At 42.8% G+C, this 23,168-nt stretch overlaps 2 protein-coding genes across 2 annotated transcripts; one reads left to right on the forward strand and one right to left on the reverse strand.

Moving 5' to 3' along the window:
• The first annotated feature begins 1,078 nt into the window (after positions 1-1,078).
• On the forward strand, positions 1,079-8,622 carry tmem134 (transmembrane protein 134). The gene is made up of 8 exons (XM_012835227.3): positions 1,079-1,297; positions 2,508-2,749; positions 3,284-3,351; positions 5,781-5,867; positions 6,155-6,231; positions 6,941-6,985; positions 7,108-7,161; positions 7,389-8,622. Exons 2-8 carry the CDS (start codon positions 2,543-2,545, stop codon positions 7,469-7,471), a joined length of 621 nt encoding a protein of 206 aa, XP_012690681.1. The 5' UTR covers positions 1,079-1,297; positions 2,508-2,542; the 3' UTR covers positions 7,472-8,622.
• A 703-nt stretch (positions 8,623-9,325) lies between these two features.
• frg1 (FSHD region gene 1) lies at positions 9,326-16,579 on the reverse strand. Its single transcript, XM_012835213.3, has 9 exons — positions 16,445-16,579; positions 15,890-15,957; positions 14,977-15,102; positions 14,003-14,060; positions 12,784-12,898; positions 12,208-12,312; positions 11,593-11,684; positions 9,926-10,036; positions 9,326-9,791 (listed from the first exon to the last, which is right to left on the reverse strand). The coding sequence occupies exons 1-9, from the start codon at positions 16,504-16,506 to the stop codon at positions 9,755-9,757; spliced, it is 774 nt and encodes a 257-aa protein (XP_012690667.2). The 5' UTR covers positions 16,507-16,579; the 3' UTR covers positions 9,326-9,754.
• Between the last annotated feature and the right edge of the window lie 6,589 nt (positions 16,580-23,168).

The following is a 23,168-nucleotide window of genomic DNA, read 5'->3' on the forward strand; positions in this document are numbered from 1 at the left end:
AAACAGGTGAGACATTAAACCTGAACTATACATATACAGGTTGTACAGTGATTTATTTATGAATGTTTTGCAAACTGTACAGTAGCCTACTGCTTGTGTGTCATCCCTTGTGTCTTCAAAGACCCAGGGTATTCTGTGGAATTCTTTGTTCGATGTTGTGTCCCTCAGTACCCTAACTGGTCATATAACAGTATGTTTACTGCAAACCACTTTGAATATTGTAAAGTAGAAAAACAAAAAACAAATGCAGGTCTGAAAGAATGGTAAAAGAAAGAAACTTCAGCAAAACTAGACTGTAATAACCTGTTCTACAAACTATCAGATTACATGGGCATCAATTTGGTTTGAGAAGTGCTGGGGACATAGATGGGATTTTGCATACCTTTCAGTGGCCTATTGTGTTCTGCCTCTGCAATTACAAGTGTAGTCTGACAACAAATTCAGAAATAAAAGTACAAAAAAATCATAGGTTACTGGGATTTTGTAGTGCTTTAAAACTAAAATGTTAAAATATGCTAAAAACAAGTGGGTATCAATTAGTGGCAGGATACAGAGAAAAAAAAACGAAATTCGCCGAAATTTAGACTAACGTTTCACACAACTTATCAATAACTTTCACAGGCGTATCAATTTGTCTTTCATCTATAAACTTGATTAAGCACTTTGAGAAGCTATTCATTGTAGTGAAATTTTATTTGCAGTGGTAGGGACAACTGCGATAGGTGGTTGATCGCAAAATAAGTGGTGGGGTCCCCAGCGTCCCCGGTGTAACTGACGCCTATATCAGATTAGTAAGAGGTCGTAGGGCATACTACAATCTGTAAACGCAAAAGAATGGTAAAGGCATGAATTTACCAAAAGTGATTTGTGAGAACCCGAACATTTGTCCAGCATAAGCTAACTGTGAGGAGAATGTTTGGAAATACATTTTTTAAAAAATTACTTAAATACATTGTAAGGAAAACTCACTATTAGCCTATTTGACATTTTACTTTAATTTATATAATTTAGCACTTTACAGTATAAATAATGCGATTATGCCAACAATCGACATTGCGACGCAGCAATCGATTAACTTTGACTTGTATGAGTGTTGTAGTCATGTGCCGAATGCCGCTTGCTAAAGGAAATAGGTCTGGCGTTACAAAGTTTCGTGGAAGTTTGGGCGCTTCAGAGTAAAAGAAGGAATCCAATTGTTTTACGGTTAATGAGTAGATTGGGTTTCAACTCTGAGAGAAAAATGCACAGCAGTCTGGACTGATGAAGTACATCTAATCGAGTAAAAAACGCATTGCAAGTAAGTAAAGCGGACTCCACTTTTTGTTAAATAGACAGTACAAGCTAGTTAGCATGCTAGCCGTTCAACTTTTCCTTTCAACTGGAAAACAACGCTACCGTAGTCGTAGCCTTCTTTAGGCCAGTGCAGTACAGTTCAGAAATACCGTGGATTGCCATAATGTTAATGTATTTTGCTACCTTTCATGATCTTGCTATTACCATCATCTTGTAATTTAGGATGATTTATGAGAGTTATATTTGACCAACTTGTTGAAACATTGAAGATCATGTTATGTTTTCGTTCTAGCATGCTAGCCCACCAGCCGTTATTATCAGAGATGCTTGGTTTCCTAAATAGCTAATATTAACTCTAGATATTTTCAGTTTGCCAGCCAGTTATCTAATATGAAATCGCCATTCTATTAATGAAATGTGAGAATTCCAACGTTTGTGTCAGTTGTCGAGTGTCTAATCTCAGCATTTCAGGTTTATCTGCTTTTGCGTCCTAAGATCGTACACTTTGAAATGTCGTCTGGTTTTAATTTCATAAGTAAGTCTAAATAGACATGCAAACTACGCTTGGGAGTGCTACAAGTGGCATATAGATATTACGAAACATGAGCCAAATACCAGGGGAATCCATCTTCTACAGATCACCCGGTTTCGCTGACGGCCCTGATCAGCTGGGTGTTATAATTGTGTGGAAAACGGCAAAAGTTCCTGTGCAAGTTTTCACCAAGGAAATTATTCTAACTCTTTGGAAAGTGTTATAGTACTTTAACTGAACTTTATTAGCAGTTAGGTTGCGACCAGATGATTAATTTACCATAACTGTGGTCAAATTGGCGAAGGGCTCAAGTAGGTGAATTCATTTATACTGATAGGTCAACATGAAGAACAAAACTTTGACAATACTGTTTCCACTGGAGTTTCAGTAAAGGAGTATCCAGAGCTACAGCAGAAGAGGAGTAATTTGACCCGGACTGTCTGTAGCGCGAGGTGCAGCCTGCCATGCAAAGCATCCCAAGGAAGAGAACGTTCCAAGGAAGAGAACGTTCCTCATACATCTAAATGATTGCTTGTAGATCGATGGAGATTAGTTGACTGATGATGTTCAGTTAGGTGGATTCCTGCTGGTTAGGCTTTAGAACTGTCCACACCGGCCCTTTGTGTATAAAATTGTCCAGCCCTTGTCTATAGGCTTCATCTGTTATTTGTACATTTCACAGTGCGGGTCTATGAGTTGGGTCTATGAGGAATAGCCATGGCGACGCAGTTCAGCATTGATGACGCATTTGTGCTGGAGGGAGAGGAGGAGGGCGTCGGTCCAGGAGGAGATCTGGAAGGATGGAAAGGGAAAGAAAAAGAGAAAGATGGAGAGATGACATTTGGCACTCTGTCTTTCACCAAGCCACAGACTCATCCGGCCACTGTGGCTGGCTCCCCTGAGCACAGCAACCTGAAATACCAGGTGAGTCCGTCTGTCTGTCTGGTACAGATTACATTACCGAAAGGTTTACTAGACCAATATTAGCATGGAACATGAACAAATGAAAAACATACACAATAACACAATTGAGATTATGCTGTATTATGTAGTATGGGCACTGGTATTCAGCATTACCAGAGTCGGTGACCGGTACGATATCCCATTATAAAGTACTTACACCAATAGTGTATTACTCTGATTATGTCACCATTCCATTGTCATCAATAAAATGTAAGGTGCGGAATCAGTGATGATGTAAATGTTTCTCCGTAAGAAAGTTAATTTCTGTTCTGTGGACACAAAAATTGTGACGTCTGTTGTTTCCCCTTTGTCCAAGTTTCTTTGTAGGCCTAAACTGTCTCTCATTTCTCTGTTTTAGTCCCTCAGTCATCTGTCTGTCTTTGCCCATGTCTGTCTCCCCCTTGAGCCGATTACCTATCTTTATTTGCAGACTGTGTGAGGACAGAAGACACATGTATGTAAATAAATGTTTGCCTTTGTCTCCCCTGTGCACAGAATCTGGAAAATGAAGATGTCCTGGGTAACAGTGGCAGCTCCACCTTCAACAACTTCTTCAAAATCAGGTATGTTTTGGCGTTGCTCTGAGCCGGATCAGCCCGTGTGTTTTCGGCACGGAGTGGTGCGTGCGTGTGACTGTAAGAGAGGAAACAGAGAGCAGGTGGCATCTTACATGTGTGTAATAGAGGCGACGCCCCTCCTTGTCATTACGGAACCTTTATTCAGTGGTGTTTGCTCTCAGTGTAGTCAGTGTGGGCATAGTCCAACTATAATAAGGATCAAACCAGGCTCAGCATTGTGGCCTTTGTCAGATGTGTGTCTCCTTTACTCACAGTTGTTTCGGGCTTTAATGTAGGCCCTCCGGGCATCAATATGGGCCACCAGTTAGGGCTGCGTTGATTATCCAGACTGAGAGTCCTTCATCCTTCATCCTTCATCACAGCCAGGCTGGTTCCTCTGCAGCCAGATAGTCTATGTGCTTTTCTGTATATTTGTTGAGATGGGGGGTGGATCATTGTGTTTTTAGTAAGGAATACAAAGTGTCTATAATGGTCCGTGGCCATGCTCTCTTGTCTGGGCTTCGTCCAGGTCTGTTTATGTATCTCGTTTCTCCCCAAGTTACATGTTTTCCCTTTTTTCCCCCTCGCCTCTCCCTTGAGTTCACTCCATCATGTATACCAGCCAGCCTATGCGTTGATTATCCAGACTGAGAGTCCTTCATCCTTCATCGCAGCCAGGCTGGTTCCTCTGCAGGGGTCACTTGCAGCTGACTGAGTGCTCGCTCTTTTCCTTCCTCATCCTCTCCTGCTCTCTCTCTCCTTCCTGGACTCACTGGAATCACCCACTGCTAGTCTGCTTCCTCCGACTGTCACGATTCTGCTGACAGTGTTACACATGGCTTCAGGATGCTGTTATTTTCTGCTTTTCTCTTTGAAGCCATTTTAAAGGCTGTGTTTTGGCCAAGAGATTCAGGTTGTGTACAGTCAATAGAGAATTTACCAAAAGCTAACTGTGCAAAACGTCCCACTTTTATTGCGTTTAGTCTGAAATGTTTTGGTAACATTGGTGAATAGGGTTAGTAGACTAGTGCACTGTTACTGTCAGTGCATGTGTTTTAATTGCTACTCTACTGCCGCCGCGGCTGCCACAGTCAGTCTTTTTTTTAGCCAGATAGTCTATGTGCTTTTCTGTATATTTGTTGAGATGGGGTGGATCATTGTGTTTTTAGTAAGGAATACAAAGTGTCTATAATGGTCCGTGGCCATGCTCTCTTGTCTTTTTTTTTTTTTTTTTCCCATCCTTCTTATCTGATTGGTCCCTTCCTAGCGACCGAATGGAACCGTTCTCTAGTCACTTGCCATAGAGCACATGAGCCTGACCTTACACAGTTTTGGCTTGCTGTGTAAACTTGTGGTTAAGAACTTTACAAGTTTACTTTGTACTTAATGACACATTGTTTGATAGGCTATGATTGGGTATAGTAGGCTTTTGTCATTTTTATGTAACCAAAAGTCAAATGTTTCTTTTTTGACTGAGATGCACATGGAGGCTATGAACTGCTCTAAAACTACACTCAATCAAAGAAAGTGCACCCCCAAATGCACTACATAGTTGAAGAACTATGACGTGAAATAGTGTAGGAGAATGCTTGAAGTTTGCAGCCCTTGTACAGCACTCAGAGACTGCATTGAGCAGCCCAGTAATATGTGCTGTGCTGTGCCGTGCCATGTACCTTACATCTGAAATCAAGTGGCTGCTGAGTCATGTTGAGTGGCCTGAATGTCTCTGCTGTCATGAAACACGGCTAATCTTTCCCCCTCCTGCAGTGTACTGCCTGTGTAATAGTCTCCTGCCAAGACTCATAAGTAAATATGTAAACTCGTCAAAAAAAGTTTGTGTTTGGTCGATTATGTCTCTGTTGTTACAATGCTAATTGGCATTGTATTTTATATATAGTTGGACAGTCTGTTTTATTTACCTTTACAATGATGTCCACCTTGTGAGGATCTAGCATTGGTGGGATGAGCAGCACAGCTGATTATGTGGGTAGCGCCCAGGTAAAATTTGCCAAAATTCACTATTCTCCTGTTGGTTCTTCTGTTACAATTAGCATTGTAACAACAGAGAAATAATCAACCAAACACAAATATCCAAACTTTTTTTGACGAGTTTATATATTTCTTTTTTAGTTAGGGGGATTTCACAATCAATGCTTGGTCATGAAACATTTGGCACCTTGATCAGGCTATGTCAATATTTGCGGTGGCCTTTTGGTTTAATGGTTAATGTGTATCTTGAAACCATTGGAAAAAAAAAAACAAATGTGGTGTCTGTGAAGGCTGTCAAACAAAACAACAAAAATGGATCTTCTAAAACCCCAAGTGTGAAGAGCTCTCATCACAGAGATGTCCTGAGTGAGCGCGACTAGTTGCTCCTTTTCCAGTGAGAGTGTGATGATGATGATGAGCTTGAACGCTGCTCTGTTCCCCCACAGTGACCCGGCCACCCTCTCCTACTGCAGCTCCCAGTGGTCCTTCAGTACCCTCAGCTCTGTCACACAGCTGTCTGCACACTGCTGCAGGTAAACACACACACACACACACTCTAATGCTTAACACATTTGCAGCACACAGAGGTCAGTCACTGTCAGTCCGTTTTTTGCACTGATGTAGGTTAATTCGCACAATACACAGAAAAACAGTCATTATATTATATATATACTTAAAACAAATGAACATTTGTACACATGTAGTACATATGCTCGAGCATACTATTCTTTGCACCGACAGACTAATTGTGTTTGCATTGCGTCTATCCCCTGTAACGATCCATCTTCATTCAATCATTTCCTTTCCCTCTCTCCGCCAGCTGGACATCTCACCCACTGGTGAAGAAGAACAGGCGAGTAGTTCTAGCCTCATTCCTCCTCCTCATCACAGGAGTGGGTGAGTCTTTCTCATGCTGGTTCACAGGTCTGAGTGGTGAAAAAAAAAAAAAAAAAAAAAACTCCCAAGAACTACATAAACTCCCAGTATTCCATGTGCCCCCTTGTGCAGACTTTGAACTTTTGTGATGTCACCCCTTTCGCCTCTGGCTTTTATAGCACTTTATTATACGGCTCCTGAGAATGTTGCAAAAAGTTCAGTTGATTTCAATGGGCCACCCCAACGTTCAGAGGTCTGATATGTCTTTATAATGACCGCTGCAAAACATGAATGACTGAATTCATTAATTGGAAACAGGTTTTGTGCTTCTAATTCACATCTTTCATATCATTCAGCAAGTAGTCCGTTCACTTGACGTAACGTAAATTCATTGTAACTTGAAGTCAGCAAGTAATAGGTATGCTATGCTATGCAACAACTGAAACTTTAAAGTTCTGTTTGCATGGAGTACTATTTTTTTTCTTTTGTGAAGGCAACAAAATCATTAAAAAGATACATTTTGGAGGAATGTCTTTTATCGTTTTGGCAAGTAACCATATAATAAGCGGGATAATGTATAGTCTGCCGGTCAGTATCGGAAAATAAATCCCTTCTGTCCTGTTCATCCCGTCGTGATTTATTTTCTGACACTGACGTCCATAGTGCACAAATGTTATTGCTGCCTTTAGCCTTGACCTGACATGGCACTCTTTGTCTCTCCCTTTCTCAGCTCTAATCTTCACCGGCATAGTCATCCAGTTAAACCCTGATGCAGGTAAAGCTCATACGGATGGGATAAACTCATCTTCCTGCGCTGTAATCTTATGGATTTCACTCTGTTGTTCCGGTCTTCCCTAATCTCTTATCTTTCCTCTCCTTCACCGTCTTTTACCATAGGTGTCTCCAGTGCCATCTTTTTTGTTCCTGGGTTTTTGCTTTTTATTCCAGGGGGTATGTGCTCCATTTACACCACACACACAGATCTACCTGATGTCTGTAATGGACTTGTTTGAACATTTGTTGAAGATTTTACTTTAATTATATCATATTGACTTTGCTCCTGATTTTGTGTCCATCCTTTGATTTTTTTTTATGACACGGTTCCTGGCTTGGCTATCTTATGTCTGACGTTCTTGGGGCTTATCTTTTGACTGAGTGTTTATCCTCCCTCCCTGCAGTTTATCATGTGATCTACATAAGCTGTGCTGTCCAGGGGCGTCGAGGCTTCAAGTTCTTCTATCTGCCGTACTTTGAGAAGTGACCTCACTCCAGTTTGCCTCTCTTCTGTGCAAAAAATGCCAAATTATTGTCTGTGTGTGTGTGTGTGTGTGTGTGTGTGTGTGTGTGTGTGAGAGAGAGAGTGAGGAAGGGATCTCACTGTTGTATAAACTACCACTACTAACACAGAACCACTGTGCAAATCTGCATGCTTCCAGCAAAGTCTTTGGAAGGGAAGGAATTGTTTTCTGTCTGCTTGTGTATGAATTTGTTAAAAAAAAAAAAAAAATCATCAGACACTACAATTTCTACTATCATGTCTGAATTTTTTTTAAAGTGACAGCCATTTTTTAAATCTTGTCACCGAATATATTTAAAATCAGTCTCTGTATGTTCCTTTCAAAGTATGTATTGTGCCATACATGTGGTTATATGAACCACTACAATATTGATACAAATATCTAGTATCTTTGTCGACTTCCTTGAAACATGCTGTTTTCTGGAATATGTAATGGATATTTTATGTGTGATTTTCATTTTTTAAATGACGAACTAATGATTGATGATTGATAATTGACGAGTTATTATCGAGCCTCACATGGCAGTAGACTGACATTGTTGAAAGAGACATTTCAATGTTAGAATAGAGTTGTTGGGGATAATTATTCAGGAAGGAAACCCTGTGGTTTACCACAGGTCTTTGAAGTTAACAGACTTGGGTGGCTTAGTGACGTGGCAATAGGCTGTAAAGCATCTCGACCCAAACATCCGATGCATTTACCTCTATTACATGGAGAGCCTCCCATATTAACTTCAAACACCATTGTCATGTCATTTCAGTTTTATGTGATTTTAGATGTTTTTAGTTAACAATTGTTCTATGTACGTTCCCCCCCACCCCCCTATTTTTTTTACTAGGCCACTTGCCCTTCTTAAGTGCTGTGCAATCTCCCTTTGTATTTATCCGTGTGCTTTACATCATGTTTTTAATCTTCACTCGTGCGGTTTTAACTTATGTCTCTGTGCTCCTGCTGTGTTACTTACCACTGGCCCCTGTATGGACACTCCAGTTCAGTTGACTAATGCTAGAAGGTGCCTCAGATATCAGAGGTCCTGGAGGACATTCCATTTCTATCATCTATTCAAATTTCTATACGCTGCCAATAAAAATGTGATTTGACATTTGAAACCAAATGTCTGCTTTGTTGTAATTTCTTTTTTTGCTGCTTGTGATGGTATAGTTCTTTGTTTGACTTTGGCTGTGTCGACTTGCGGAGGTGAAATCCACTGGTCATGAAAACCAACTCCGGATGACCAACAGTAGCACAGTATGCAGTTCATGCTCACATTTCTGAGAAAAGGAGAAATTCAGTACTCTGAAGTCTGGTCTGTTCGGTGTCATTTGTGTACTCTGTAATGTCTGGGTTTAATTTCTCTCTGGTTTTGTGCTTAAGATGAACAGTAATACCACCACCTTGTGGTAACCTAGTGTAACTATAAAATACTATGTTCTGAAGTTCTTAAGATGATAACGATGTGCAATTCTACCGACCTCTACCCTTAACTGCGGGGGTAAGATCCATTCATATATAACACTTATTTTTACGGAGTAGTCATTGAAGCAACCCCCACATTTAGTGAAATATAATACATTTTACAGCATTAGTGACTGTTTGGTACAGACTAATCACAGATAAGATTGTGATTTGTCTGGTTGGTGTTAAAACCGTAATCAGGATAGACATGTCTCTCGGGGCTTTGTTTTTCGTGACCCTATAAGGACAGAAACTATGAAAAAGAGTTTTTAATGCCATCTAGTGGCTAAAAAGAGAATAGTTCACTAGACGTGTTCTAGCCAAGACACCTCAACACAAAACACACCATCATTGCAAATACATTGATAGAAATGTTACAGCTTGTCTTTATTTAACCCCATCTACTAAGGTTAAGTCACCTTTCACAGAGGGATTTAAAATGAGCCGTGTCCAGATGAAGATGACACCCTACATCAGTGGTTCTCTGATCCCCCTGCACTGCACGCCTAACTGAACTCATCCGTAGCACTATAGTATACTGGGCAAGGAAGCTCAAGGAGGAGGATAGAGGAACCCTGCCCAACATCATCTTGGTGCCTTGGACCTTCAGATTCCCCATTCTTTTGCAGTACTAACTGTGCACTAGAAGATGCGCCTTTCCATGTCCAACAAGTTTAATACAAAAAAGAAATCTACTCAGTTTCCAGTAAGAACAAAAAAAATACACATTGACACATCTCAAGCTATACACTTTAAAACAGGATGGTTTCACCTATGGTCTATCCTTTCTGCTACTTGCAATATCGGTCAGCCTTCATCTTGCTTCTCCTGCAAAGACGAAGCAAAGATTATGGGAAATACTATTTCAAAATTGTTTCAATAAAACTGGAAGCAGGTTTAACACAACTACACAGGGATAAAAGTAGTCCAACAATTAATATAATCTGTATGGTTTTCCTTACCTGTCCAACAGAGACTCATGGAACTTGCCATCGCCTCTGGCCTTCTTCAGTGTAACGATGTCTTCCTCATTCACTCTTAGGTTACGGTCCTGGAAGCTCTGGAACTTCTTCCTGAACAAAAAGTGGGAAACACATACATCACAAATCTTCCACAGGTTACGACCATGAGCACACATTGGGCATAGCACTTCTCTTTTCTGTACGCTTAGGTAAGAGAGAAAATAAGTAAATAAATACAATTGACCAAAACTGGCTGCCTGCCAATCAGCTGTCAGAATCCTCTCAGATCTGGGCAGGACTCCAGTGCAAACGTGGCAGGGGACAGACCTGAAAGGTCAATGTGCACTTTGCAAGGGCAAACTGAGTGACTGTCTTGACAGGCAAAGCCATGTCATTTTATAAAATGCCACAAAGAAGCAGAGGGCATTGATTTAGGTGTCCCCCTTAAAATGCTTGATTTTTCCTTCACCTTAAGTCACCTGGCTTGGCCCAAAGCAATTACACTTCCTGTCACTCCTCGCCACCATACAAACAAACTGCTCCCGGGCCGCTCAGACGTCAGATGACCCGCATGTGTGCACTTCCAGCCCCCAAAAAAACATTCAGACATGGCCCTCTTGAAATGTCACATCACACAAAGCCACCATTTTGCCTAGTCCTCTCAGCAGCTGCACACTGAGCATGCCTTTCATATCCTTGTGCTGACTGACAAGCCTGCTCAAGGGCAGGCACAAAGGGAAATGTAATGTTTCATGATGCAATAGCCTCCTCTGCATCGGTCATCTACCCATGCGCACAGATCTCCGGCCACGAGCCCCGCAGCAAGAGATACACGACAGAACGAGAAGAAGTTGGGAAGGTTATGACAGTCTCTCACGTCCGGCCATCAGCAAAGGGTCTGACATGATGAGACTGACCTACCAATCACAACGACCTATAGGAATCAAAACATCCTTGGGTGAACTGGCAAGTAATATGCAAACAGGATTACTTTCTGTGAAATGATGAGATTCCTACAGCCTTGCCATCTTGAATGAGTAATTCTCATTAATATCGTTGACCCATGGTGATGGGCATCCTGCAGATTAGCCACTAGCAAAAGCTTCTGATTCACAACACATTTCCCAAAGGTGGAAAATGCCTTTCAGCCACTGCCTTTAAAACATCTTGTGTATGTTTGAGTCGCTTAAGACGCATTTTGACATGTTCAAAACATAAGTAAAAACAAAAATAACAACAACAACAAACCAAAATCCAAAACACACGGACTAAAGGAGGGTGCAGGCATCCAGTCTGTAACAACACCAGACTAATGTGCATAAGTGACACTTTCCACAGTTGTAGAAAGCGAGCACCACTTGTGTATGGGACAACCCTATCAGATCTGCAGATCTGAATAAAGAAACTGTTGGTGAAACAGTTCAGGTTTGAGGTAGGTGAAAACATCTGGCCTGACAGCTGCAGGAACAACTGAACATACAGGGAGACTGCAAGCCATCAAGGCTAAATATTCAGCAAGTTGTACTAGTTGATGGTGTAGAAATTGTTGTCTACTAAATGGACAAATGAACAAATAAATGAAAAGAAAATCCATCCCAATGTTCACGTCTGAACACACTGAATACACACACACAAAGAGAATGAGGAAATGACAGACAGACACTCACACGTAGTTGATCTCACAGTTCTTGACATTGCCCCGGTCTTCGTCTGCGATGTCGTCTTTCCGCTTGACCTCTCTCTCTGCACAGGAGCGCATCTGACAGACAGGGCAGCCAGAGGGCAGGGTGAAACACAGAAAAAGGGACAGAGGGGTCCGTGTCAGTCGCTGTGAACTCCACCACCCCCGGGGAACCCTGCCCTGCTCCACCTCACCACCATATGGGACAGGGCCGGTAGCAACATGACACAGCTGGTCCACATGACCAGTACCGCAACCCATGAGCTGGGATGGCCTTTTCCAACAGATTACATAATGAGAAGTGCTCCACATGACTGTCTGTGTGTCAGATGGGGACTGGTATGGGTGGTTGGATGGTTTGTGTATATTGTAACTGACACATATCTGCTATACATTAGCACAACAGAAGAGAAAAGCTATCCTAATGAGGCTGGACAAAGATCATGAGTGGTCAAAGCCTAGTGATCTCAATGACGGAGGGGACCTTAAATGTTTCCATGGCATCGGTCTCTTGAGCATGCGTCTGGTAATGTTAGTATAGCAAGAGGAAGCGAGCCTGGACGAGAGATGAGGTGGAGTTAAAGCAGTGTCAATGCCCCACCTTGACCATTTCCTCCTCGCCTGCTGTCTTACTGTGGGCCACGATGTCTCCACTCTCGCTGTAGGCGATGAAGCAGCTGTTGGCGGCCATCAGAGCCATTTTACCCTGAAGAGGGGGAGCAAGAGAAGAGATGCACCAGTTCAAGCATGGCAGGAACCAATCAAATTCTGTTTTAAAGGACAGAAAAGCACAGCAGGAACCAATCGAATTCTGTTTTAAAGGACAGAAATATTCAGCACACATCAGTTCTGGCACGTGCAATTTGATACTGGGCTGGGGCACAACACTGAAGAAATCACCCCTGCCAAAAGTAGGGTTATAATTTAACCCTTACAAGACGTGGGCCCTGCCAACATCTGCCACAAGTACCTACCTTCACTAGGTCTGCTAAAATTGGCTCAGTCTCCATAGAAAACCTTTTTTTTTTTTTTTTCTTAGGCGCATGCCGTTGTCAAAATTCATCAAACATGAACACATTTTCACACATACTTCACAGTTTCATAGGTGGTATACCCATCATTTTTGTTACAAATTACAACTAATACTTTTTCCATATTAATTGGAAGTGCTACTTACTTCCTGAAACACAGGCTCCCACTGTTCCCGAGAGCCAATGGCGTCTGAGCGACCCACCACCACACCTTCAGAGGTCACTCCCAGGTACTTCCCATAGCCAGACTTCAGAGCTATCCTACAGGGACACACAAGGTCAATGTCAGGGAGGAGCATGTGTTTATGGAGCTAATTGCGCACAGCTCATCTAAATAGCAGAATAAACGGAATTCATCTCCCAGCAGGTTAAATTGCATAGAACACTTTTTACTGTTCAGTGGCTTCAAGTTTCCTTCGCTGGCTATTGGACATTTCACATTACCAGACCATTTAATAAAAAAGCCCCATTATGCAAAGTATTTTTTTCTATTGAGCTCCCCCTAAAGTTGCAGAGTGTAGTTCACTTTCAAACCACTGTTGTAAATACAAATCGCACTTAGAGAAGCCCTAATGGACAGTGGAATGTGGAGTATATGCAATCTAATGAAATGTTGTTGGCGACATGATAAAAGGCACATATTGTGCATAATATACACTGGACAGTGTCATTTATTACAAGATAGCGGAGTTGCAAACTCACAAGGCTTATTTGGCATGAGATTGAAGAAGACTGATTTTGGTATGAGATGTATTTATTTGGATGCTAGCCTGAGCCTTCGTCACATTCTTTCATAATAACATTGGCAGGGATGTTGACGATGAAAAACTAACGAGTCGACCACTTTCCTACCACAGCCAAACATCAAGAAAGTGCAACACAAGACCTAGCAATACAGTTAATAGGTTATTACTGACTAGTCCAACAGAAAGAAGGCCAGCTCAGATCTGGCTTGCATATTGTTTTCTCGAGTAAAATGAGTAAAAGCCAGTCCGAAACTGACTCTTGTTCGGTTACTCTCTCTTTTTCTCTTCCTCCGACAACATCTTCCTTGGTTTCTTCATCGCCTCTGCCATGATGTCCATACAATGAATACAGCGCTAGCAGTATAGCTAGCAGAACGGTCTAGTTGTTGTTGTGTGAGGTGCTGCCATAAAGCATTACGTAATTCTTGAGCCCTGTCCACCAAGGCTAGATAGTGCAATACCAGGTGTACCAGGCAGTGGCACAGACACCATTCTCCGTATTACAAGTCAGTGCATCACCAAAATGATTTGGATGCTGTTATTTTAAAGTAAACATTATTTTAATGTTGCTTTAAGACATCATCCAAATATGTCCATGAGTCTTGGTCAGTGTGCTCACCTGCTGTCAGACACTTTGATGGCTGTGAACTGCTCTGGTGGGTCAGGACCCTCATCCTCTGCAACGTAAAACAATTACCATCACCACAGAGCCATGCTGTTCTCCAGTACAGTTCAGTTCAGTCCAGTGCAATTATGCTAGCAGCAAAATTAGACAGTATCAACATTGCCATGCCTGTGTGTGTGTGTGTGTCAGTTCTAAAACTCACACCATCAACTTGAACGAGGAAGCGATCCATCACCACATTAACCTAATGTGTTTCTCTTAAGCACATTTAATAGACCTGTCTATCTCCTTGACACATGTGCTCTGCAGAGCTCAATATCTTGGCAGGAAACAAAGAGATGGACTTGCTGCATGCATGGCATGTTTCGGGCTCCTGCAGTGAATCCTAATGCAGTGCTCAGCACAGCAGAAATTGGTCCTTGTGAACGCAAGTAAGACGCGCAGCAGGAGAACCCTAATGGTCATTCCCCATTAGCGCTGGATGCTAACCCCTGCGCTGGTGATTGGAAATTGATTTTTGGGGGCAGCAGAGGTGAGACAGTGGCGGTGTGCAACACGCACAACTGAGCACCAGAGTCAGAAAGCAATGGGACAAAAAATTGGGGGTTAGAGCGAGGGGTAATGTGTTTCATACACCCAATATTGCAGCCCACTTTGGCCTCACTGCCCACAATCATCTGCGGCAACAAATGCTTTATGGTAAATAAGATGGTGAGAGAGAACAAGAGATGAAAGCCAAGCAAGGGTGTGAGAGAGAAATAAAGAGACAAAAAGTGCTGAGTGCTTACTGACCATAAGGAGGTGCCTGCTCTTCACTCAAGACCGAAACAAAAAAAATTTCAAAGACAATCAACAGCTATCTAATTCTACACACTAGCCACTTAATGGTCACCTCAAGCTCAACAAGAGCGCTATTCCGGACCCAGGAGAATAGGGCTTCACCCTCAGGCAGCAGGAGAAATATTTACCTCCTTTGTGTGGTGCTCCCAGGGTGAAGAGTCCAGAATCCAGGGCGTGCACATACGCGTTGTTCTGCATTTCTATGGACACCGTGCCTGTGATCTCCCCAAAGCTGCGGACAGCCCACCACCCTCCTTAAAGAGAAACATGATGATATGGTCATCCATCTGGGGACTATATCTGTAAGGTCCTACACCTTTGTCATCTAACCAGCATATCGTGCTTTTTTTGCCTATACAATAATGAAAGTGGTAAAATTGTGTGTTTGATCCATTGCTGTGTAGTTGGGGTGTCATAAAGAAGCTGGGGTTCAAGTCTGTGGTGTTAACTATAATGTTAGGGCAACTAGACATCCCCATCTCTCTAGGAGAGAAACATTTTGGCCAGGGTGTACACTGTGCAAATAGATATCTGGAAATACACAGAAGTATCAGTGTTCAACATACCTCCTATAAACTGCCTGGATTGAAATGTAGTTTTGTAATTTTTGGGACACTAAGGCCTCAAACAGCACTATAAGAAGAAGCAGTGTGACTCAGTAGCTAGTTGCCCTGTAAGATAAACATACCCCCGACTGCGGTACAGCAACCCACTTAGCTAGTATGTAGGTTAGGTTTCTGAGCATGTCTAGCGACTAGTTTGGGAGAAATGGGCTAGTCATACCGATCAGCACAAGGATATTTTGCCTAATCATAACATTGTTGCTTATCTTGTTTGAATAATACTTTACTAGGAATGTTAAATGCCGTTTAAACTACTAGTAGACAGTGTATAAGACTGAAATGCCTACTTCTAAAGAGATAGAGAGTGAAGTCTGTAGGGAAGTAAGTAATTAAGGCACATGAATGTATATGAAAAGTTGTGTCACCATTTGGGATTCTGAAAATGTGGTAATTCTGCATAATGAGTGACTGTACTTACCGACAACATCTTGTTTGTCCTCATCATTATCTCTTTTCCGCTTTTTATCCTTGTTCCTCTTCTTTTTACTAGAAATTACGTTAAATAGATGGGTTGTTACATTGAGCGGTTTGTAGCACTCCCGAGAGTTCACTCTTAATCTTTAATGTGGAAAGCACACAATGAATTAAAGCAGATGTACATGAAGGGATTGCTTAGAAAGTGGGAATCTATTTTTAACATTAATTGTGAGATAGAAGTCGTCCGACCCCAGTTTTCAAGTCAATGAAACTCGCTAATGTTGACGCTAGTTAATGTATCGTTAGAGGTCTACAAGAAACATCACGCAAAGAGTCGTTCGGCTAAATATATGTCAATCTTAAAGCATACACAGGCAAGAGCAAGCAAGCACCTCAAGAAATATTAACCTGAAAGTTAGATAATGTTATGATACGTGCGCTATGCTAACGTCGCTAGCTATTGTGGGAAATCTGGCAGATAATTGCAAACTGACTACAACACTATTCCGTAGAAATATCTTTCCTGACACTATACAACACAAGTTTCTCAATTCACCTTTTATCTTTCATCCCCTTCAAAACAAGTTTTGTAGACTTCACACTTGTATATGCTGCCATTTTCACTGTGGACCTCCTATGACAAAAATATACCGGGTCAAATTATTATACTTCCGGGGTGTAAAACGTAAAAATAAAAGTTCTTTTGTGATCGCACTTCCACCAAAGTAAAGAGTGCTTTTGTAGTGGAAAAAACAACCTGTTTATTTCAGAGGACTCTTTGAAGTGTTGTTTCTACATATAAAAAGAGACATATATTATAGCCCCCTACAGACAGACAACACAAAGGTAATTGTACAGATAAATAAAGGTAATTAAAAAAAAAAAAAAAACAAGGCGACACAGGACACACACACACAAACACACGCAGGCCTGAGGTCGCTGTGAATTTTACGCTCTGCTTTTCTCCCATACCGGAAGGTCCTTCCCCCAGGACCCTCCAGGAGCAGTGGGCAGCTTCTCAGCGCCTGGGGACCAACTGAAATGTCCGCCTCGGTTACGGACGGACAGGAGGGTGAACTGTTCTTTTTTGCATGTTTTTTTGTTGGGTTTCTTATTGGAGGAAACCCCTTGTGAACACGGGGAGAACATGCAAACTCCACACAGAAAGGCCTGGGAGATAGCCCACTGAAGGTCTGGGGAGAACCTGCCCCCCAGAGCCAACAGCGCCCCATGCGGGAATCGAACCCAGGCCTTCTTGCTGTGAGGCGGCAGTGCAAGCACCTGAGCCACCGTGCCACTTGCCATTTGCAAGGATACTGAACTTTGCACCAAGTGGACAAAGAGCACTTCCTTGATGTTCCTGCCTGGAGGGAATGGATCTACCACCACAGAGGTGAATTCACTCTACCATAATCAGAAGAGTGTGGGCACATTTTAGGGTGCCTGTTGTAGACCACAATCCACTGTCTGATTCTCCAGGGTCCTGGATTTGAGGGTTAGTTATAGTCTACAAGTTTGCTATCAATATGCCCTTTCTATATCCTAGTGATCCATCACACAAGACAATGGTTCTCCGAGTACAGTAACGTGTCACCAAGCCTCTCGTACCTTGCAAATTTGTGCCCTACTAATTTTGAGAGAGTGATAATGAGAGTGAGACACATGTTCTACAATGGAAATAGGCGATAATTGTTACAATTCAGCAAATGGAAGGGCATATCCATAATTACAGGGAGTATCTTAGGTCAGAACAGAACTGAGGCAATCAGAAGGCAATCTGAGCCTAAAGTGGCCTTCATGCAGTTTGTAAAATGGACATATTTCCGACAACTCACTACATGAAACCAACATTTTATTTTACGGTTCGTTAATAAACAGCCACAACAACAACAACAAAATGTCCAAGTGGAATTCAAACAATTTCCCACATCCTGCTTGGTAAGTATAGCCCAGCTATAAGAAACCACAACCAAGAAGATCGACACAAACAAAACAAAAAACACCCTGTCCTCCAAATCTCTGCACAGTCATGGTTTACATTTCCCAAAAAAGGTTCTCTGGCAAGGAAAAACAAAACAGAACATCGACCCCAAAGCCCAAGAAAACCAAACATCGGGGCCTGTCATTGGACTCAGGCCTGTCAGTGTGCTGACCCAACAACAACACACGGTCAGCAAAGCTTTTCAGTTACCTTGGCAGGGTCCAGGGTCCTTGGATCTGAGGGGTTAGTCCCCCACAGCTACAGAAGTTAAATCTGAATCCCTCTCATGAGGATGCTCCCCTGTAAATTGTTCAGATTTTTTTTAGTGGTCTGCAGACCTTTAAGTCTGCCAGTATGAGGGGAGGAGAGAGGAGGCAGAGGCAGCCATGACAGGCTGGCAGGAGGCGTGAGGGAAGCAGGCAGGCAGTCTGCTGGCTCAGCTGGCGGACAGGCGGGAGTCTGGCTTACGTCTCCCCAGACACAGTGTCTGCTGTCCCTGACCAACAAATTACTGTAAATTACAGCCTTGCGTTTGTGTGTGTATATGTGTGTGTGTGGTGCTGTCCAAGAGTATGTGTGTGTGCCAGAGTGTGCCCTAAGAGAGAGACTGTGTGTGTGTATGTGTGTGTGAGAGAGAGAGAGTGAGAGATTGAGAGAGGCAGTGTGTGTGTTTATGTGCATAGTAGTATATGTGTGTGTGCGTGAGTGTGTGTGTGTGTGTGTCTGTGTTTGCAAATGTGTGTGTGGTATTTGTGTAAGTGCCATAGTCAGACTTAGGACCCAGTTCTCACTCTCTATTCCCCATTCCCTCAGCAAATGTGTACAGTTAGGTAATAAAAACTAATTTGCATTCAAAACACCATTGATTCTAAACCACCCAAATGCAGGTTGACTGAAAACGCTTCATGTAATGGGCACCATATGGTGTGTGACAACAGATGTACTCAAATATAACAATGCATACAAGAACACTTTTTGTGTGTGTGTTTGTGTGCATAGCTGTGTTTGTGTGTTATTTGGAAGAAAACAGCTGGATGGGAGGCAAGAGAGAAGCAAAAACAAAACATACAGCACGCACACACACACACACACACACACACACACACACACACACACACCTCAATTACCACTTAACATCTGCTTAGGTAAGGTTATGCACCATTACCTCTTAACTTCTCAGGTGCCACAGCTCACAGACGGCCGACAGCCTCCCCATTGACTCCGCTGGCATTTCCTTATGAATAAACTCACTCCGGCTAAAACACTCATAGACACCTCCGCACAGAGGTGGCGGCCAGAGACAGAGAGAGAGCACGTATGCTAATGGGGGGCCATTATGTTGCTCAAAGGACTCTAATCAGGAAGTCAGCGATGAAAAGCCATAAATCACCCACTGACACAGCTGGGGACCTAAACAAATGAGACAGAGGCGTCTAGATTGGGCCTGCCCTTTAGAGTAAATGCTACCAGCCGGTGACGGCCAGAGCTAAGCTCAATGTTCAGTGGATGCGTATACACACCCGAACACACAGCCGTTTGATGAAGTTGATGAGAGATTGTTTTCATTTATGCATCTCGTGTAGTTAAGGTAGAACAAAGACTTGATTGATTAACCCTTTTTCAAAACGTACACGGCAACACCATTATCATTTGTTGTGACAGAGGAAGGCGGCAGGCCTAATTAAGGGCACAGCTATCACATCATTCCCCATCTATTAGTGAGAGGAGAATGGGATGACAGAATTTAGCATTAGGTGCCATGGTTCAAAGAGAAGCATTTTACAACTGGAAGGATAAATGGCTCCTCTGCTCTCCGGCAGAGTCCAAGCCAAATGATTGGCGAGCTTGCAGCCATAGTGTCTGAGCCCTCTGATGTCTTCTGTCATCGTTGTGCTCTGCATCTTGCTTGTGTAGTCCCTGTTTAAAGGCTCTTTGCCCTATGCTTCAGCACCTGACACACCATTAGTTGCCTCTCGACCGTGAAAGAAAAACGTTATCATCCCACACCTCCATTGTCACAGCTTGCAACTTGAGCAGGAGAGGCTGATGGAAGACTGAGACAGAAAAAGATCCTCCAACGAATGGTACAAAAGAAGGCATTTTTGCAGACAGGTTTTTTTTTTAAAACAAATAGTTTCATAGAGAATAATGTCGGTAACACATGACTTAAATCCAGTATTCATAAATCATAATAGACACATATCTATTAATACTTCATAACCCTTTATGAATGTGTTTATAATGCTTTATGGCTAAGTATTAGTGTTGCCTGTGCACAGTTGTGCACACATGTTTTAAACATTTCTCAAACAATGTCTGGTGCTCAGAGGAAAAAGTCAACCCAGAGGCAATGTGGAATAGGGCAAAGGTAAGTGGAACCGACATAACACGTCTCTGCCTCTCACGGGTCGCAGGACTGAAGAGGGAATGTGACATTATGCGCAGCACATAGCGACTGTCAATGAAAGAATCTGAGAACAGCTCACGACACAGAACTTGCTGACAAAGAAGAGTCTAGTGTGGGATGAAAGGCATCTGAAATTGATCTGAGGTGTGTCTCCTTTGAACTGGAATGAGGAGAAAACTAATCAAGACAGGAGCTCCTCAGAGGAAGAAAATGCCTCCCTTTTCAGAGAAGCGCCACCAGTCATAGGCTTAGTGGCAGGAAGGGGATGGGAGCAAGAGCAGTGAGATGAAATTCAGGAAAGGCGACTGTTGGAGAATGCTCCATGTGATGGCCATCAATCTGTCTGATACGCTCACCAATATCACTCTTTCCACATTTGAAACAGGTAAACAGCTTTCAGAGCAGGTGTGAGCGCAGTCAGACCACTGTCAAATTTAGCATTGAAATGTGAGCTCCAACACAAATCATAGCTGTCTCATATAGGTCTACCCTCATACAGTGTATGTCATATCAGCACTGCCTAGCAACTGAGTCAGGGGCTGTCAACAAAATTGGAGAGGTCATCAGTAAGCAAGACTACAACCATCATACGGACATCATACTGACAATATGGTGTGGAATTGCACAGCATTTCATTCAATTTTCACAGCATTTCATTTTCAGGTGCACAACAATCTACAGCAAGAGCAAAACATTATGTACTTCACATAATTTCTCTTTGGCCTGTCAGTACATAGTTGTCAGTCATTGTAAGTACATGGACAAATACAGTGTAGTGCAATGTCACAGAATAAAGATGAACAAAAGCACACTGATACCAGGCTTGGGGTTGTGGTTGGGCTACATGTAAGTCTGAGTGTGCTATTACACACCAATAATTAATGTGTTGCACTGTAATTAATGTTATTATTACAATGCAACAAAGATACTGTTAGAACAACGCCAAAACAAGTAGAGAAACAACAAATGGAAACTAACTGTACAAATGATGGTCTGAACAAATGGCCATTTTTCATCTTGCATGTTCTGATGAAGACAGTGGAAAAGAAAAGTGTATTTAGAAATAAAGCTATGCTACTTTGGGGTATACAGGTTTTGTGGCAAACCTAGACATCATTTTAAACCTTAGACAGAAAGGTTTTAAAAAGTGTAACGTTATATTTGTAGTGAACTTGATTTCCCTCAAATAGATTCTCCAGAAACCTCCTCAGAACAGGGCTCCAGGTGTAACTTCTAAGATGTTTTACTCTAATGGAAGCAATCCAAAAAAATCTTGCCCCAATATTGCCCTTGCCTTATTTTTGTCTTTTTTCTCTCAGCACACGATGGATTGAAATGGTAGGATTGAGAAGTCTGGCAGTGGCCTCCTCTCAGCACGTGATGGAGGAGCAGCCTGCATGGCTGAGCTCAAGTCTGTCAGGGCAGCAGTGCGGTATAAATGGAGGGCAATTTGGCCAAGAGTGAGTGACAGGGAGGAGCAGGTGCCCCCAGGGTCCAGGCGGTGTGTGGTTACTCCACCGCTCTGTCAATGTCATGGCACTTAAACACACGCACACACACGCACACACACACACACACACACACACACACACACACACACAGAGAGACACGCAGTCTCCGGTGAAGTCTTTGATGTCTTCCTCTGCGCGGTAACACTCCCGACCACTCCTCGTAACCGAGCGTAAGATGTGGTCCCCCCCCCCCCCAGGCCTTGGGTTAAAATGGGACGATTATGTCATTTCCTGTGAGGTTTGGCTCTCCCTGGCGAAGTGAGCTATAAAGAGGAGCTGTAGGTCTGAGCGTATGCACACAACATGAACTCAACGGGTCAAAACAACATTAGGGAGTCGATAGATGAGGTATCAGTGCATCTCACTCGGTGGGTCTTGCATTTCAATCCATCTTACATTTAAAAATGCACATACAAACAAGATTACGCATTTTGCTATTACATAAAACGGGAGACTGCCACAGAAAATGGAGGTGCACAGAAAATACATTGCATTGTTTTACATTAGTACTACTGCGCTATGGACAAAGTATTGAGCGAAGTCGTTTGTATTGTCCACAGAGTACTTCAGTGGCAGGTAATGGGGTTTGGCTGATGGAGTGTATGAAAAAACATATCCAGCAAATTCCTCCCTCAGTGTACACTATTCAGCGGCCCCCTGTGAAGCGATGATTCCTCTCTCCCATGGGATGAGCGTGAAGCGATGCACGCGCAGGGGGTTCACACTCCAGTGGGCTCCATGTGAATGTGTCAGGTATTTAAGAAGCAGGGAATGAGATTTACACTTCACTTCATCACTCTCTTTCTCACACAGACACACATACACACACACACAAACACACACACACAAACACACACACACACACACACATAGACACACACCACCACCGTCACACTTTTCATGCGGTGCACAACTCTGTTAGAGCTAAGCGCTACAGGTAGAGAGAGATATGAGAGATGGAGAGCTACCCAAAGCTCATCGCATAATGCATCACTGGTTCACTTGTAGTCGTATGGAAGGAGGTTAGTTATGCCTCAGTCACAGTCTGCACTGTCTTAAGTTACGTTTGAGGTTTGGACTTGGGTCCACCGCAGGTCCATCAGTAATTATAAACTCCGTGCTGCAATGAAACTGGTCATTTAGAGGCATGCATTTTTAGAAAATCTTTCAGAAAATGTGCTCTCTCTCTCTCTTTTCATTTCTTTTTCCATCTTGCCATATGTTTCATTTCTCCCTCTCTGCCTTTCTCCGTATCTCCCTCTGAGTTTCGCTGCCTGCTGAGTGACTCAGAGCTGATAGTGTCCGCTGTGCAGAGAACAGACAGCGGCACGGTCATGTGAAGTTGCCAAACACTGTGACTGGCAGCTCCTGAGCTGCTGCC

The sequence above is a fragment of the Clupea harengus genome, chromosome 22, assembly GCF_900700415.2.
Source record: "Clupea harengus chromosome 22, Ch_v2.0.2, whole genome shotgun sequence".
NCBI classification, from domain to species: Eukaryota; Metazoa; Chordata; class Actinopteri; order Clupeiformes; family Clupeidae; genus Clupea; species Clupea harengus.